Source organism: Squalius cephalus, assembly GCF_949319135.1.
Source record: "Squalius cephalus genome assembly, chromosome: 19".
NCBI classification, from domain to species: Eukaryota; Metazoa; Chordata; class Actinopteri; order Cypriniformes; family Leuciscidae; genus Squalius; species Squalius cephalus.
The window spans coordinates 5,641,812-5,659,810 of NC_137140.1; the positions used below are offsets into that span (position 1 = coordinate 5,641,812).

General features: G+C 37.2%; 1 protein-coding gene across 1 annotated transcript in view; it reads left to right on the forward strand.

Moving 5' to 3' along the window:
* The window catches only part of scn4aa (sodium channel, voltage-gated, type IV, alpha, a), a 46,003-nt gene extending 30,585 nt beyond the window's left edge, over positions 1–15,418 (forward strand). The window contains exons 17-27 of the mRNA XM_079851563.1: positions 4,241–4,606; positions 5,185–5,311; positions 5,438–5,592; positions 6,147–6,320; positions 6,424–6,546; positions 8,563–8,841; positions 9,219–9,272; positions 10,448–10,585; positions 10,688–10,792; positions 10,946–11,216; positions 12,132–15,418. Of these exons, the coding sequence (XP_079707689.1) occupies positions 4,241–4,606; positions 5,185–5,311; positions 5,438–5,592; positions 6,147–6,320; positions 6,424–6,546; positions 8,563–8,841; positions 9,219–9,272; positions 10,448–10,585; positions 10,688–10,792; positions 10,946–11,216; positions 12,132–13,432 (3,093 nt within the window). The 3' untranslated portion in view covers positions 13,433–15,418. The remainder of the gene's footprint in view (positions 1–4,240; positions 4,607–5,184; positions 5,312–5,437; positions 5,593–6,146; positions 6,321–6,423; positions 6,547–8,562; positions 8,842–9,218; positions 9,273–10,447; positions 10,586–10,687; positions 10,793–10,945; positions 11,217–12,131) is intronic.
* The last annotated feature ends 2,581 nt before the right edge of the window (positions 15,419–17,999 follow it).

Sequence of the window (17,999 nt, forward strand, 5' to 3'; positions counted from 1 at the left end):
ATGCGGTTATCAAAATAACTCCAATATCATACACTAGAGTTGTGTGGGGTGGAGAAAATTAAACGCAATCTGCTGTGACGTCAAAATCGTGTTGCGTTGTTGTCTATGAATCTGCCTGTATAGTGTAGGCTACATATTGAGTTGACTCGCTCCTTTGGTCAAAATCGAGGGGTTGTTGTTGAGGGGATGTTGATGTTCAAAATAAACTTCAAAATGTTGGCAGGGATTCCCCCAAGGGGAAGTGCTTAAAGGGGTGGTTCAGGATTTTGGACATCGGACCTCATTTCCAAGTTAGCCTGGGTGTTATTTATCAGTGGAGACAGTTTTCAAAAATTTTCACCCAGTCCTCCCAGTTGCATAGTTCGCCGGTGCTAGCGCGAGTCAACGGTAACTGCTAGCCTGCCATTAAAACAGTTTTACCCACTCCACAGTACACCAAAAGCAAATAAATTATAACGCCAGACTATCGATGTAAATGTCTGTTGGGATTTTTTTAAGGTGAAGGTACAGTAGTGTGTTTGTTTTAATAATGGGTCAAGTGTTCACGAAAGAGATGTCTTTAGCGTTTTCTTGAAAATGGCTAAAGACACCGCTGCTCTGGTAGTTGGCAGGTAATTGTAAAGTGGCTTCGAATAAATGTATGTTGTGAAAAGCTCTATACAAATACATTTGACTTTCACTTTTTAAGTGAAAACTAGCCTGCTAACTTCATGTGTTGTTACAGAAGAAGGAGATGCAGATGAGCTGCTAGCAGCTGTGCACATAATTACCATATTGGAGCTGCTGACTGAATACACTTCCTCTCAGGTTATACATAGAGAGAAAAGGAAATGGCCTGTCTTAGCGAGCTAGCAAACCTATTATTACTCAACATAACCCATGGCTAACATACATTTCACACACACACGCACACACACTCTTCTCGTATTTACCGTCTACTGCACTTGTCTTCTGGACAAACAGGCATTGCAAGCCACAGCTACATGTTTGGTGCTGTCCTCTATTTACATAGTATGACTGGAGCCAGCAAACACCGGTTTTGATCTTGGCTATGTGCTAAGACCCAGCTCAAGTGAATGTCTTGGCGCACAAGAAACAAACATGGACAGCTTAAGAAACACAGTGATGGAAGCTGAAGATCCATGTCACAGCTCCCTGTTCTGATAAGGTCATTGAAAGGAGAGGAAAACTATGCTAAATGCAAATAAGAAAAAGCAGCTGACAATATACAACCATTCAAAAGTTTGAGGCTGGTGAGATTTAAAAAAAAAAAAAAAAAAAAAATTAAATCTCTTATGCTCACCAAGGCTGCATTTACTTGATCAAAAAATACAGTAAAAACAGTAATATTGTGAAATATTATTACCAATTAAATTACCTGTTGTGCAAAGCTGAATTTTCTCAAGAAACATTTCTTATTATGATCAAAGTTTAAAACAGTTGAGCTGCTTAACATTTTTTTTTTTTCAGAATTATTTGATGAATAGAAAGTTCAAAAGAACAGCATTTATTTGAAACAAAAATATTTTGCCTCATTAGGAATATCTTTACTGTCACTTTTGATCAATTTAACAAATTCTTGCTGAATAAAATGACTACTTTCTTTAGGACCAAAGACATGCAAACAGACCAAAAACGGGACATGATGTCACAAGATGCAACCCTAAAAAGGACAGAATGCTCAAGCACACCAGTTTTTTCTTGTCATAGTCGTGATGTTGCCCGTCACAGTTCGGTTAGCCCAGCACACAGCATTGTTTTGGATGTTCGGTTTGTCGCTGGTGTCAAAGGATGTGCTTCAAACTTTACCGTATTTTGGCAAAAATATTGTTAGATGCCAATGGGAACAGACAGAGGGACATACCCTAATCCTAAATGTAAATTCCAATGTTAAATTTGAATAACTTTTTTGTATTCTTTTTTACATTTGTATGTTAAAAGGGTTTACTGAGGAAAACCAGAGGGTCCTGAAGCAAAATCGGCAGAATACTCCAAATGATGGAGTGCAAACAAATCATAGAGCATTGAGAACTGGCATGAGTTGCATCTGCACTCCAAGTTTAGTGGGCTGGATGAAAAAAGTTTGCTAGAGGAGGGTAACACGGGAAACCAAATATCAGTGGCCTCATTTGGCATGTAACTCTGATGTGCAATGTGAAAATCACAGCACCTGCTTCTACTGGTGTGTTTCTCAGGAAGCTTGACGTATTTCATACATTAGGCTGATATGTTGTCAAATGGTCTGGGCATTTTGCACTAGGTGACTGAGTGCCAAATAATGTGTGCTCGGTTTTAATATAGTATCATGACACTATTATGATTAATATAGTATTAAGTAACTTGACTAAGCAAAATAAATTGGTAATGATGTATTATTGTTTTGGAGCTTTAAATACACCCACATATCCTTACAAATTAAGTGTCAAAAATATTTTAAGTACTGCATCAGTGGAATAGGTAATATTACAAAATAAACCATACTGTGACTGATGTAACTGATGGGGTTAAAATTATATGACTTAATTCTCATAAAATAAAAAAACTTTTTTTCTTGGAATTATGTTTTCTTATGCCTGGTTTTGATGCTTTTCGTATGTTCATATGAACCAAGATTTGTTGATCATAGATGAACCAACGACATTCTGCCTTTATACCCATCTGATCTCTCTTATTTTATTTATATTTCTTAGCCTGTGTAAATGAGAACAGCCATGGCTGCTGTAATTATGTGCTATATCTAGTGTGCTTAGATCCTAAAGATAGCATCCCTGCCTCAGGCTTCCAGACAAGATAATATTTAATGAAACTTCATTACAACAGAGCCTACCTAAACCTGATAAACCTGGCTGTGTATAACTTGGAAACCAACTATTTGTGAAACTAGCTTTTATTACTGAGGCGACATTCAGACTGCAGGTAAATGTGGCCCAAATCTGATTTTTTTTTTTTTTTGCTCATATATGTGACTCTGCTGGGGTTTTATTTTTGTGTGTGAACAGCACAAACCACATGGAATCTGATCTTTTCAATTCTGATTTGGGCCACTTCCATATGTGGTACTAAATCCAAGACAGTTGCAAAAAATAAATATTTATTTAAATATAAAGTTGATCACTTTTTAGCTTAACTGTGTTAAATTACAATTAACGTGTAACATGGCAGGCATTCGGATGTACAGTTGTAATCGAAATTATTTAACTCCCATTGCAAATCAGGTTTATTAGCAAAACTTACAGACTTTCAGCTGTTTGCAATGATGAAATCAAACAAAAGGAATTGAAATATCTCGACACAACAAATGTTTCAAGTGGTTTCCGCAAATTCAACTTTTGCAGTCTCAAAATTAGTCAACCCCCTCATGGCAAGCATCTTTAGTACTTAGTAGAACACCTTTTATCCAAAGTGACTTGCATCCAGAGGTGGACAGTAACAAAGTACATTTACTTGAGTACTGTACTTAAGTACACTTTTTGAGTATCTGTACTTTACTGGAGTATACATTTTTCTGGAAACTATTTACTTTAACTTCACTGCATTTGAAAGACAAATATCGTACTTTTTACTCCACTACATTTCTGTCAAGGTCCTTGAGTAGAAAGTAGTAACGTCAGGCAGGGGATGATTTTGGTTGCAGGGGTTGCATTTTGGTTGGAAAGGAAAGTCGAGTTGACGTCAGAACCTGGTGTCAGATTGACGTCTACATCCAACGTCGGACAGACGGGCACTATTTGAGGGAACAGCCATTTGGGTGTCTGAAACCATTGTGGACGTTATTGAGTGCACTTATTCAATCTCACAATCAATCCCTCTACTGGAACTGTGTTCTAGAAATACATTTGGTATTGATATGAGGGTAGGCAGGCATAGATTCTGAGGCATAAGGTACAGTAAGTATTACATACAACAATGCAACGACAATGCAACAATAATAAAACAATGCATTGACATTCACTTTTTATTTTTGATACTTGAGTACTTTTAAAAACTAGTACTTCTGTACTTTTACTTAAGTAAAAATCAGTCTTTACAACTTTTACTTGTAACAGAGTAATATTTGACAAGTAGTATCTGTACTTTCACTCAAGTAAGGAAGTTGTGTACTTTGTCCACCTCTTATCATGTGTGTGACTGTGAACCCCTTGATCTTGGTATTGTTAGCACCACGCTCCACTACTAGCTGCAGGAACGTCTTCTATCTATCTAATATCCTGCCAAGCTCATTCTTACCTGTACTTCTCAGGTGCTGAATCTGTTCCTGGCCCTGCTGCTCAGCTCCTTCAGTGGGGATAACCTGTCTGCAGGTGATGACGATGGTGAGATGAACAACCTTCAGATCGCCATTGGTCGAATCACCAGGGGTATAGATTGGCTCAAAGCCTTCGTCACCAGTATGGTGGGACAGATTCTAGGAAAGAAACCTCCTGACAATAATGAGGGAGTAGTGGAAGGAGACACAGAACAATATGCTTTAAACCACCTGGATGAGGGGAAAATGGCAGATGGCTTGACCAACTCTTTGTCTCCAACACTGACTGTGCCCATTGCTCGTTTTGAGTCCGATGTTGAAGAGGACTCCGATGAATCTTCTGATGAGGAGGACAGAAAGGTAAGGGGTCAGAACTTAACAATCAACTCTACCTCACTCTCCTTCCATCAAAATATAGAATAGTGTACACTGTGGTGTGCCATTACTTTTTAAAAAAAGCATTAAAGGCACAAATCTTAGATGCTAGATAAGCCTTTACAAATTATCGTGAAGAAATTATTTAGAAATTATTACAAATTTACTTGCCATGAAAAGTATTGAGTTTTAAAGGGATAGTTCACCCAAAAATGAAAATTCTGTCAGTAATTACTCACCCTCATGTTGTTCCAAGCCCGTAAGACTTTCGTTCATCTTCGGAACACAAATTAAGATATTTTTGATAAAATCTGAGAGCTGGCTCACTCCTCTATAGGCTGCTAGGTAATTGCAGCTGCCGGCCCATAAAGTTGGTAAAGACATTGTTAAAATAGTCCAGGTGACTACAGTGGCTATTTAATATTATTCAACAAATAAATCTATTTAATTCAATTTCATGATGTTTATTTAATTTGTATTGCTAGAAATTATAAAGCACATCTCACACTGTTCCCTTCAGTTTTGTTGCTCTCTCTCATTTCTTTACGTCTTTTGCTGCACAGGCCACTCTTAATGATGACGACTCTTCGGTTTGTAGCACAGTGGACTACCGACCTCCAGAACCCGAGCCTGAGCCCGAAGAGGAAGAAGAACCTGAGCCTGAAGAGCCAGAGTCCTGTTTCACAGAGGGTGAGCATGCATGCTTCATTTTTCTCACTTTTTATTACCAGTACTCATAATGAATATTAATGTTCAAGGCACCACTTCAAGACTGCAGGTTCTTCAAGGTCATAATGTTTTTCTCTTTTTACCTAGGTTGTGTTAAGCGATGTACATGTTTGAGTGTAGACATCACTACAGGATGGGGGAAAAAGTGGTGGAACCTGCGAAGAACATGCTTCACCATCGTTGAGCATGACTACTTTGAGACCTTCATCATCTTTATGATCCTCCTCAGCAGTGGAGCACTGGTATGTCTGTCAATGGTTATGTTATTAATGCGAAATGAAATCCTTTAATTCCAAGGTGCTTGAAATTTTTGAAATTTAAGTCCTGGAAAACCCTTGAAAACAGCCATATTTATGAAAAGGGCCCTCGAAAAGTGCTTGAATTATTGAAAGACAATGTGAAATTAGTGTTTAATTTTATCGATAAACGAATCTTCTCATGCAAAATTAACGCCCATCTGATATATAGTCAATCATATATTCATGGGGGGGGGGAATCAGTTTGAATAAGGAAAGCGATATATTTGCTATAGTATCCTTTCAATGGTTGCTGCACTTTATTTGTACTATTTTGCTTTATTTTTTTATTTATCTATTTACCTTTTTTAGAATTTGAAAGATAATAAAGATATTATTTGATAAGTGAGATCTCTGACTGCAGTCCTTGGAAACCAAAAAAGTAGAGTTTGAAAAGTCCTTGAAAAAGCCCTTTATGAACCTTGTTCCTAGCTCCATTTTATGGAAACTTATAAATCCATTAATGCTTGTTTGATGCATCATTGTTTTCATTCTGTCAGGCTTTTGAGGATATCAACATTGAGCGCCGCAGAGTGATCAAGATCATCCTGGAGTATGCTGATAAAGTCTTCACATACATTTTCATTGTGGAGATGTTACTGAAGTGGGTGGCATATGGTTTCAAGACCTACTTCACTAACGCATGGTGCTGGCTGGACTTCCTCATTGTGGATGTGAGTTTACCTGTAAAATTTGCATCTTAAACCTTATCAGCAAATACCTGTTGGATGCCAAAGTTTGTGTGTACTGATTTGCTCACCTGTTGTTTTATTTAAGGTGTCTCTGGTCAGTTTAACAGCCAATTTAATGGGCTATTCTGAGCTGGGACCAATCAAATCTCTCAGAACACTCAGGGCTCTTCGACCCCTTCGAGCTCTGTCGAGATTTGAGGGAATGAGGGTAAAGAATGACTCTCTTTTCATTTATGTGTATTTGTGTGATTCTTCAATTCTGGAATAAAGATCTAAAGTTGACCTTGATTATCCTTTAAGAGAATTTTGATAGAATACTGTATGTGGTGTAGATTTTGTATAATGGCGTGGTGGGATGGTTATGAAATTTTCTACTTTTTCAGAATTATTTGTTCAACCTGGAAAGTGAACTGAACTCTCAATCGGCTCCCTAGTTCAGTAGTCAGGACACTGATGAGGGAGTCGGCCATTTTAAGGCCTCAATCGCAAAGTTCAAAATTGTCTCCCTAAAAAAGTCCCACAGTGCACCGTGAAAACCACGGAGCATCAATGCTTACAATAGGTGCATCCCAATTCGCGTTCTATGATGTTTTTAAGTATAAATAGTTTGAGTTGTGTGTTCACACTGAAAATTCCCCCAAAAAAGTGCACTTTAAATACCCGGAGGATGCACTCAATTAACGGAAAATACAAAGTGTGGAATGTTGGAACCTTTATGAAGCAACTTTAATCACGTAGCAGAGGGGGAGGGGCATCAGGCCCCGATGTTGAATTACAAAATAACCTTATAAATTTCACACACTACACAGATGAATATATAGTGTATTAGTACACAGAGTATAGGTGCATAGTGTAGAGTGTGTCATTGGGACGCAACTAATGTTATTTTAACTAAGCGCGAAACAAAAATCACATGAGCAAACTCACTGTACATATTGTAATGACATGCAATAGATGTTTTGACAAAACAAACAGCGTTTTAATTATATTTTAGCATAAACATATATCACTAAACAGGTACTGAACATAATCTAGCTAACATTTATAATTAATTTATGGCTGCATGTTGCAGGTATATGTGTTTATCATAATGTAATTTAAATAACATAAAACAATTTGGGCTGTCAAAATTAACACGATTAACGCAGCATTTCTTTCCATCTGTCACAATTATGTTCTGTTTAGTTGTTTCTGTCATGTCTGTATTAGTTCTCATTAGTTGCTATGGTGTCTGATTAGTTAATCTCTGTCCAGCTGTTCCTGTTTAGTGTCTTTATTTACTATGTGTATTTATACTCCTCGTTCTGTTCAGTCCTCATCGGTTATTGTTTGTGTTGAACGTGAACGTGAATGTTCCTCTGAGTTTGCTAATTAAAGACTGTGTATTTCATCATCTCCTTCGTTGTACGCTTTCTACAGCCAGCTATCCGTGACACCGTCATCCTTTAGCTAGCATTTCATTAAATAATCACGCTCTTCTTAAAGCATGACAATACAAGACGGTATTGGCGCGCTGTCTGTGAATCTCTTGTCTGTGTGACACACACACGACTCATGCGCACAGAAAGCTGCTTCAGACATTGACACTTCAAGGGACAAAAACACACAAAATTATGCCAAAAAGCCAGTTTTGTCCAGTATCCTTGTAAGCACAGTCTTAAGTTAGTTATAAAAATTCTTAAATGAACATAAAGAGTTATGAAAATGGGATGCATGTCAGTTCAGTGTCATGTGTGGCAGTAAAATAATAAACCTGCTGTTGTCTGTCATTAATGTTATAATTAAAGAACAAAAGAAAAAGAGAAAATCATCTTGACTTAATTACTTGTGTAGCTTTAACAAAAATGAATCTATATTTAATGTATCATTTATGCAGTGAAAACTGGGAAGTGTTTGGTAACTATTCAATTCCTGTATATTTCCTACCTGTTAGATCAACTATTTAAAATATTTTGTCTTTGTTTGTTTTTATATTAATTTGGAGATTGATTGTAAAATTCGTACAAATAAAAATATATTAAAAACTTTAATGTTAGGTGCGAAAGACGTGCGATTAAGTAATTTAAATTAAAGTAATTTAAAGCACGATTTGACAGAGTTTGAAGCATTTTTTTATTTGAATCATCCTAAGGGGCAGAACATTTCCTCTAATTGAATTAGAGTTGTTCTTAAAGTAATATTTATATAAATCTCTAAATCATGATTGTCTTCATACTCCATACAGGTGGTGGTGAACGCACTGGTTGGTGCAATTCCCTCCATTTTTAATGTGCTCCTGGTGTGTCTGATATTCTGGCTCATCTTCAGCATTATGGGAGTCAATCTATTTGCTGGAAAGTTCTACCACTGCATCAACACCACCACAGAGGAACGCTTTCCCATGGATGTGGTCAACAACAGGAGTGACTGCATGGCACTGATGCTCACCAATGAGGCGCGCTGGGTTAATGTCAAGGTCAACTATGACAACGTGGGTCTTGGCTACCTCTCTCTACTGCAAATTGTAAGTTTTGCCATTACTTGCAGAGTTCAGTCTATTATACAGTGTATGATGCACATGCAGCCATAAACAGCCATACCTGTATCATGAGGAATCAAATTTTGCTTGATCTTTTGAGGGGGAAAAAGGCTTGATATACTATAAAAAAAAGAAAAAGAAATTCAGAACTCAAAAGAGTAACATTGAAAAAACTTCCACAACTTTGTGACATTAGAAAAATATATACATCAGTTAAAGCATATTTACAGACAGTGAATATATTTTCATGTCCTTTTCTTTTTTTGCATCAGAGGACACAGAGGTAATTCAGTGCAAATCCATAATGAATCAATGCGTTTAACTTGACATGCTGATATTCAGAAAATACTCTCTCCACATAGGCCACATTCAAAGGCTGGATGGATATCATGTATGCTGCAGTGGATTCTAGAGAGGTATGTGAATGACAGGCTTTCCGCCTGTAACATTTACAATGCTCAGCTACAACAAAGCAATTCTAAATGCTGTATGCATATAATGAAGTGTGAGTTGTGAGCTTGTGAATTGACAATAAATAGTCAACACAACTTTCCGTTATGTTGTCCTCACTGATTGTAAAGACGAACAGTGCAATGTGCTGTCTAATTCATGGACAAATTTATTGGTTGGAGTGAAACGCATAGTTCATCTAAATAATGAAAATTTTGCCATTATATACTCACCCTCATGTCTTTCAAACCCTGTATGCTGTTAAAAAGGACGGAAATGCATTATACAAGAACCATAAAAGTAGTCTATACAACTTGTGCACTATAGTGTTCTGAAGCCATTCAATAGCTTTGTGTAACAAACCAACAAACATTTAACTCTTTCCCTGCCAGTGAATATTTTGTTGTAGGAATATCTAAACATGCAATATCAGAACAGAGCCTCTGCTAAAAAAAAAAATTATATTCTAGCTTAATACATTATTTTTTTATCAACACTAGGGTGTTTCATTTTAAAAAAAGCAACATTTTGAGCAAAAAGCTGAGAAAATCGCTCTTTTGTCAAACACTACGTCTGGATCGGATTCGGGACGATGATCAAAACTTAGATGGAGTAGATCTAGTCCATCAACACCCCAAGGTCCTGGGTCCTGGGTCAACATTTCATTCGGTAACGTTGGGCAGTTTCGATTTATATGCTGTTTAATGATGATCGCGTTATTTTTCACACACATCTGCTTACATACAGTATGCTATCGCTTGTTTCTGCTTCTTTTTCAACTTTGTTTTGATCCGGAAATTCTGTACTTTTTCAGAAGATGTGTCATAGCGCCCCCTACCGTATAACAGTGAAAACACGGAAAGCCGGAAAATTCCGTCAATGGCGGGAAGTGTTGTCTCATAAATTACTGAAAATTCTGTCAATGTCAGGGAAAAGATTTAAGTCATTCTTCTCCACCAGTGCAAATCTCAAATCAAATATGCTGCATATGGCACAGGTTGGACGTCAATAGCATTATGCATTGTTGGTTCTCGTTACCAAACCTCATGACATCAAAGTTGTGTCATTGATTTGAGTTCTGTAGCGAAGGTTAAGAATAATCAAGTAAATAATAACTTTCATTATTTCTTTTCCATGTCAGGTAGAAGAGCAGCCATCATATGAGATCAACCTTTACATGTACCTATATTTTGTTATTTTCATCATTTTTGGCTCCTTTTTCACTCTCAACCTCTTCATTGGTGTCATCATTGACAACTTTAATCAGCAAAAGTCAAAGATAAGTATCACTTTTTTTTTAACTAACCTCCAAATGAATTTGTGTTGCACGTTTGAATTGTTCTTTACCAGAAAGAATAATTAATATTTGTTTCTTCTGCACTTTGGAGGGGAAGACCTTTTCATGACAGAGGAACAGAAAAAGTACTACGATGCCATGAAGAAGTTGGGTTCCAAAAAGCCTGCAAAACCTATCCCTCGGCCTTCGGTATGAACCATTTTACTTACATTCAATCTTCCATTGCTGTTTTTTTACCATTAAAACTAATTGACTGTCAACAAAATGTTTTATTTTAATATCAGCATTAAATCTCTTTAAAAAGTTTTTAAAAACGAATCTACTATATTGCTTTTCTAACAGAATTGTATCCAGGGCATGGTGTTTGACTTCATCTCAAAACAGTTCTTTGACATCTTTATCATGGTGCTTATCTGCCTCAATATGGTGACCATGATGATAGAGACAGATGACCAGAGTACTGAGAAAGAGGATATCCTGTACCTGATCAATTTGGTGTTCATCATCATCTTCTCAGGGGAATGCATACTTAAGATGATTGCACTTAGACAGTACTTCTTCACTATTGGCTGGAATGTCTTTGATTTTGTTGTGGTCATCCTTTCTGTAGCAGGTAAGTGTAGAACAACCCAGGCTCGTTGGAAAAACATGCCTGTGGCAACATTCCTGCAAAATAACATTATGTTGCTTCTTGCACATTCAAAGTGAAATTTCAACCAAGTGGCGCTAAGACCACGTTCAGTTTTATACAAAATAGATGAACGTGAATCTGGAATTTTTTTATTACGTTGGTTGTTGCATGTTTTCTGAAATAAAATGTCTAGTTAGTGGTGCTAAAAGGTTAATGATCTATCATGTTTGAAAATAATGTAGCACCTTCACTAAATGTACCCTAAACCTAACCAAGAGTGTGAGCAAAAGCAAACGGGACAAATACTTATTTTCTGACTTAACCAAGCCATTTGGCTTGTTCCTACATGTCTTTGAGCTCTTTTATTGTATCTCATGTTTCATAGGACTTGTACTAGGTGAGCTAGTTTACTATGTCAGAAAAGCCATACATATGGAGCTAGTTATGTGATGCAAGTGTCAAAATCGATAAGTGTACATATCATGCACTATGGAAAGTGTTTTGAGGTCTTTACATAGTATTACGCAAGGAACCACGTTAAAAGTCTATTAATCAATAATCTGCTCCGTAATCATAATTTGTGTGAAAATGAATCAAATGTGTTGGTGTTCTACTGCCACTATTGTTTGTTTCAACCTAAACTTGCATTTAAATGTATGTATACTGTAGGTATTTGTATTTTTGGAGTTCTGCAAAAGTGTAGATTTGTGATTAGTGATTGAACATCATGCCATTATAGTTTGTTGCTGAGTTTTTTTATATAGAATATCTAAGCATTGATCATACTGATTTGAATAAACTAGATACTAACCGTTCTATAAGTGCTCCTATGTGTATACTTTCCTTCTGTAACTGCGGTAAATTGTTTATAATAACCCATATTTCTTCTTTCCCAAGGTCTGATGTTATCGGACATCATTGAGAAGTACTTTGTGTCTCCCACCTTGTTCCGTGTCATCCGACTTGCTAGGATCGGCCGCGTGCTACGTCTCATCAGAGGTGCGAAAGGCATTAGGACTCTTTTGTTTGCCTTGATGATGTCACTTCCTGCCCTCTTCAACATTGGGCTGCTTCTGTTCCTCATCATGTTCATCTTCTCAATTTTTGGCATGTCTAACTTTGCCTATGTGAAAAAGCAGGCAGGCATCGATGACATCTTCAACTTTGAAACATTTGGCGGTAGCATCATCTGTCTGTTTGAGATCACAACTTCGGCAGGCTGGGATGGGCTTCTGCTGCCTATTATGAACAGCGGCCCTCCAGATTGTGACCCTGACATAGAGAACCCTGGTACAGATGTTCGGGGTAACTGTGGGAATCCTGGCATGGGCATCATGTTTTTCTGCAGTTACATAATCATGTCGTTCCTGGTGGTTGTGAACATGTACATTGCCATCATTCTTGAGAACTTCAATGTTGCTCAAGAGGAGAGTGGAGACCCACTCTGCGAGGATGACTTTACGATGTTCGACGAGACATGGGAAAAGTTTGACGTTGATGCTACACAGTTCATCGAATACAACCGCTTGTTTGACTTTGTCGATACCTTGCAGGAACCTCTGCGGATTGCCAAACCTAACCGCCTCAAACTAATCACCATGGATCTGCCCATTGTAAGCGGAGACAAAATCCACTGTCTGGATATTCTTCTGGCAGTTACCCGTGAGGTTCTTGGCGACACCATCGAGATGACTGCCATGCAGAAGAGCATTGAAGCCAAGTTCGTAATGAACAACCCCACATCTGCCTCATTTGAGCCAATCACCACCACTCTCAGGAGGAAGGAGGAAGAGCGAGCAGCCATTGCGGTTCAACGAACATACCGTAGACATCTCCTCAAACGTGCTATCCGCCATGCCTGCTTTTTGCGTCGCTCAAAGAGAAAAGTTAGTAGTCAGGGCGATGAAGAACCTCCTGAAACCCAAGGGCTAATTGAAAGGAAAATGGATGCCTTGTATGGTAGCAACCCAGAACTTGCCATGGCTCTTGAGTTGCAGGCTAGGCCTATGCCATCTAATGGACCGCCACCTGAGCCCACCTCGGTCCCGCAGCATGGAGCATCAGTGACCTACCCTCGACCGCAGGGACAACTCATAATCCCAGTGGAGTGCACAAGGGAGATGATCCTCCGATCTGCACCCGCAATGCATGGCCTGTGCAGTTCAGAGAATGCAACATTAAAAGAGACAATAGTATAACTGGCAGCCAATGTCTTTGGACTTAGATAACCCTTGGGTGTAAATCGAGTATCACCTGCACGCACTGAACAACAGATGCTCCAAAAATGCTCGGCTTGAAGGATTACACAGGACTGCTATGATGTGACATTGGAATGCCATTTATTGGGAGTACTGTTTTTTTTATTAATTACATTTTTTTATCTTATTTGTTCCCAATTAGAAATGTCCCAGTATATGTCATTATTTAGCCAAGTTGTTTTGCCATTGTATTCGTTTACAGTTGAGCAGTTAGAGCCATTTCCACATTTTATGATGTTTTATTAACAAAGTTCGGGAGGAACACATTCAAATTGCCTATCTAATCAGTACGAGAGGAGGCATATATATATATATATATATATATATATATATATATATATATATATATATATATATATATATATATATACATAGCTACATAGCCGACTTACCTATGTTCCTATGTACCCTCCATCCCTCCACCACCCTGTCTCCTCACACTTGCCTGGTTAACCAGAGATACAGGGGTACTCTGGGTTCGGGCCAAATTCAGAGCTCGGAGCCCTTCCCTCGGACAGCACGCCAAATACGCATACTTTTTTCTCTATCTGATTATTTGCAAGTGTGAACTCATGAATCCTGTTATTGTGCCATGAACAAGCACCGCCCCTTTTCAGCGCTGCTTGTTGTCTTTTGTCTTCCGGTTTGTATTTCCACAGCGATCTTAAGTATTTATGAATGAACTGCCCATTTTAAAATCTTCCCGGTCTATTGACATATGTTAAGACAACTGCTTTAAACATCATAATGCTTGTGATAACTTTCGTTAACTCTACAATAAGTAAATCTACTTCAGCAGCTGATTACTCTTCGACAGCGATGCCATAGAAATATACAGAGCTACCGCTTAATAACTTGAAGCATTGAAGGCATAGTGCAGTTGTAACACTTACTTTTAATTCCCTAGTCACAACAGGTGGTTGAAAATCTAAAATGCCTTTAAAGTAAATACAATTTATTTGGTTTTCATGTACTTAATGAGACATTATTAAAGTAACCAGGTTAAAGTATCCCCATCCATTAAACTGTAATTTAACACACAGGGATCATCTGCACTAAAATGTCCCATTTGATTTGAGTGCCATACTGTCATCGTTCATTGATAGCTAAATTGTGAAAATTTAAGTTACATCAGATTCTTTTTCTCTGTCCAGATGTTACTTAAACTTAGAAAGGAACATGTGTTTGGTGACAATTAGTTATAATTGAAAACCTTCATTTTAAAAAGAGCCTGAAATGTCCTGTAGATGCCACATGCAGTTCTTACCTAATTAATCTTCAACTGAAATTCATATTTGTTAGTGGAGATATGGTGGTGATGTTTACACACCTTTTTTTAAATTCCTTTCATCCAATTTAAAATATGTCATTTTAAAACCCTATCAAGTTCATTCTCCCCCAAGTACATTCAATGTTTTAGTACCTGTGAGTTGTAGCTAAAAGTTCTATGTATTAGAGACATTTATGATTGATTTCCTCTGAAGTCTTAAAGTGACTGCAAATGTCTTATTTCTTAAAATGTAAAAATTAAGCACTTTTGAGACAATTATATTTACCTCGTGTATAGTTTTTAGATTTGGTCTCTTAAAAACTACCAAAAAGCATTAACACTTATGTTATCTCTCGTATGTTAATTTACTGTATATGTTTAAATGAGAATGAATTTTGGTGAGAAAAAAAATCTTGTGTGCAGTATTGTGCACTTTTTGGTTTCATATTGATATTGTTAATATGCAAATAATTTTCTATTGTTTACATTTTTATCAAGCAGAGAGACATTGCAGTGCTTTAGGTTTTGCTCGCCTCTAATTGCCTGTATATACATTTTGCAGATAGAAGCAAACTTCTCGGATGCTGTCTTTTCTTTGTATCATAACTTAACATTTCATTCAATGTGCATTTAAAATGTTCATAGAATAAATTTGATAAGATAAACATGGGTCTCTTCGTGCTTTAAAGTTTTGAATTGCAGTCTCAGATTGCAGTTTTGCAATATTACGGTTCATCTCATGTCAAGTTTTGTGACGTTTGCAGTCTTAGCATGCTATCATGTGTTGTTTGTGCATATGTTTTCCCAGAGGTGTTTATCAAGCCCATTTTTCCATTGGACTTGTGCTCTATGTGAATTTTTCTGTGTGTCACAGTGGCCCCTTACCGGATAGCTGTTCTTATTTCACACCTTCTATTTTTACCCCCAGCTAGAGATGTCTTCACCTCAGGTAACCAGTCTTAATAAGTTTGGAATCCAGTGGTCTACATTGGCATTTGTGTTATGGGGATTTAATAGGCAACTTACATTTTTAAAATTTTAAAGTAAAGTAGTCATGAAATCTAAATTGACATATCTTATTTCATAATGGAATATTGCTGTATTTGCTCAAATATTTGAATGTGCATATGATTTATTTTATTCATGTGCTCTCGTAAACCTTTAAACAAAATAACTTCCCTACCCACAACCTGTGACTCACATGACATCACAGCAATATCAAACCATCCAATCAATTCCCCATGGACAAAAAGTCCCGCCCTGCATTTGTTTGTTTGTGAAGCCGTTTAACTTGGATATGCACTCACTGGCCGTTTTCAAGGTACACCTGCTCAACTGCTTGATAATGCAAATATCCAATCAGCCAATCGCATGGCAGCAGCTCAATGTAGACACGGGGAAGACGATGTGCTGAAGTTGAAACTAAGCATCAGAATGGAGGGGAAGCCATCTTCTGATGGCTAATTCTAACAGGATAACGTGACCATGTCATAAAACTTAAATCATCTCAGACAGGTTTCTCTAACAGGACATTGTAACCATATCAAATGGCCTCCACAGTCACCAGATCTCAGTCCAATACACTCTCAGAAAAAAAGGTACAAAAGCTGTCACTGGGACACTACCCTTCAAAAGGGTTCTAATATGTACCATTTAGGTACTAATATGTACATTTTGGAACTAATATGTACACGTTTGGTACCAATATGTACCTTTGAGGGACTTATATGCACTCTTCAGGTACAAAGGTGTGCCTTTTGAAAAGGTACCGCCACAGTGACAGCTTTTGTACCTTTTTTTTCTGAGAGTGTAGAGCAGCTTTAGGATGTGGTGAAACAGGAGATTCACATCATGGATGAGCAGTCGACATATCTTCAGCAACTGTGTGATGCTATCATGACAATATGGCCGTTGAGTGTACGTTACACTCGTAGAAAAATGGTACAAAAGCTGTCACTGGGACGGTACCCTTTAAAAATGTTCTAATAGCCTACCATTTAGTATTAACATGTACACTTTTGGTAGCAATATACCTTTAAGGTACGAAGATGCATTTTTAGGTACAACAGTGTACCTTTTAAAAGGGTGCCGCCCCAGTGACAGTTTGTGTACCTTTTTTTCCGAGAGTGTTGGGAAGAAAAGCCTATCGCAACTTCCCTCATGCCGACTTTAATATAATTTATCTTTCACAAACAAATTTACTGATAGTGGGAGAAAGAACAATTATAAACTGAGGTGGTTGTTCTGAATGCTGACCTATATTACTGTTCAGTGTTTAGAAATGCTTAAAAGATTTTATTGGACAAATAACTTAAAAATGTTATGGTTCTTAGGACAACTTTAAGTGAAAGTCATGAAAGTGTTCCCACAGCATCTGAGTCAATCAGAAAGTGAGGCAGTGAAGTGTGTTTTGTGTGCGTGGGTTTTAGCAGACAGTTTCTAAATCATTACACATATTATCAGGGGTAAATACCTTTTTTTTTACATCCATCCCAGTGTCTCAGGCTGTACACAGGAACCACGGTGAACTGATGCCCAGTCCATCACAGGGCTTACCTTGTTTTTCTAAAACATTCAAATGATTTTAGTTAGTTGTTGATGGAATGGCATATTTTCAGTTTTGAATTTTGGGATATTTCTGATTGGCCATTGGACTATAGTTTTAGTTACACATATACCAGAGGCCTGTATGATGGTAGTTGAACAAACTCAGGGTTACAGGATTAGTTTTGAGTTGACAAACCCAAACCAATCTAATCAGGCTCAAAACTGCCATTCATTTCTCGTGTGAGAGTCAGTGCGATTCAATTCTCTCTTCTGACAAAGATTAAAAGATTGAAGAATATGAAGTATATAAATGTATTCACACAGCAAGAAGAAAATATCTTGCTATATCAGTGAAAGTTGTTAAGTTAGGTCTATATTTAGATATATAAAGGTTTGAATATGTAAGCTCACATGTAATCATTTTTAAAGCTTTATCTATTGATACTAAAGCGTATTTATATTACATATCATCTGTATATACTGTATTTATATAGGCCTAAATTGAAACAAAATGTGCAAGAATAATTGTTAGACTAAAATTGCCCATGTATAATGGATTAAGCGTATAATAATTATAATATATAAATCATATAAAATAATTATAATAAACAGACATTGCTAAAAACGGGACGATTTTGTCTTAAAAAATCTGTTACTATGTAGTGACCTTTAATTTGGAGCAAGAGAAAC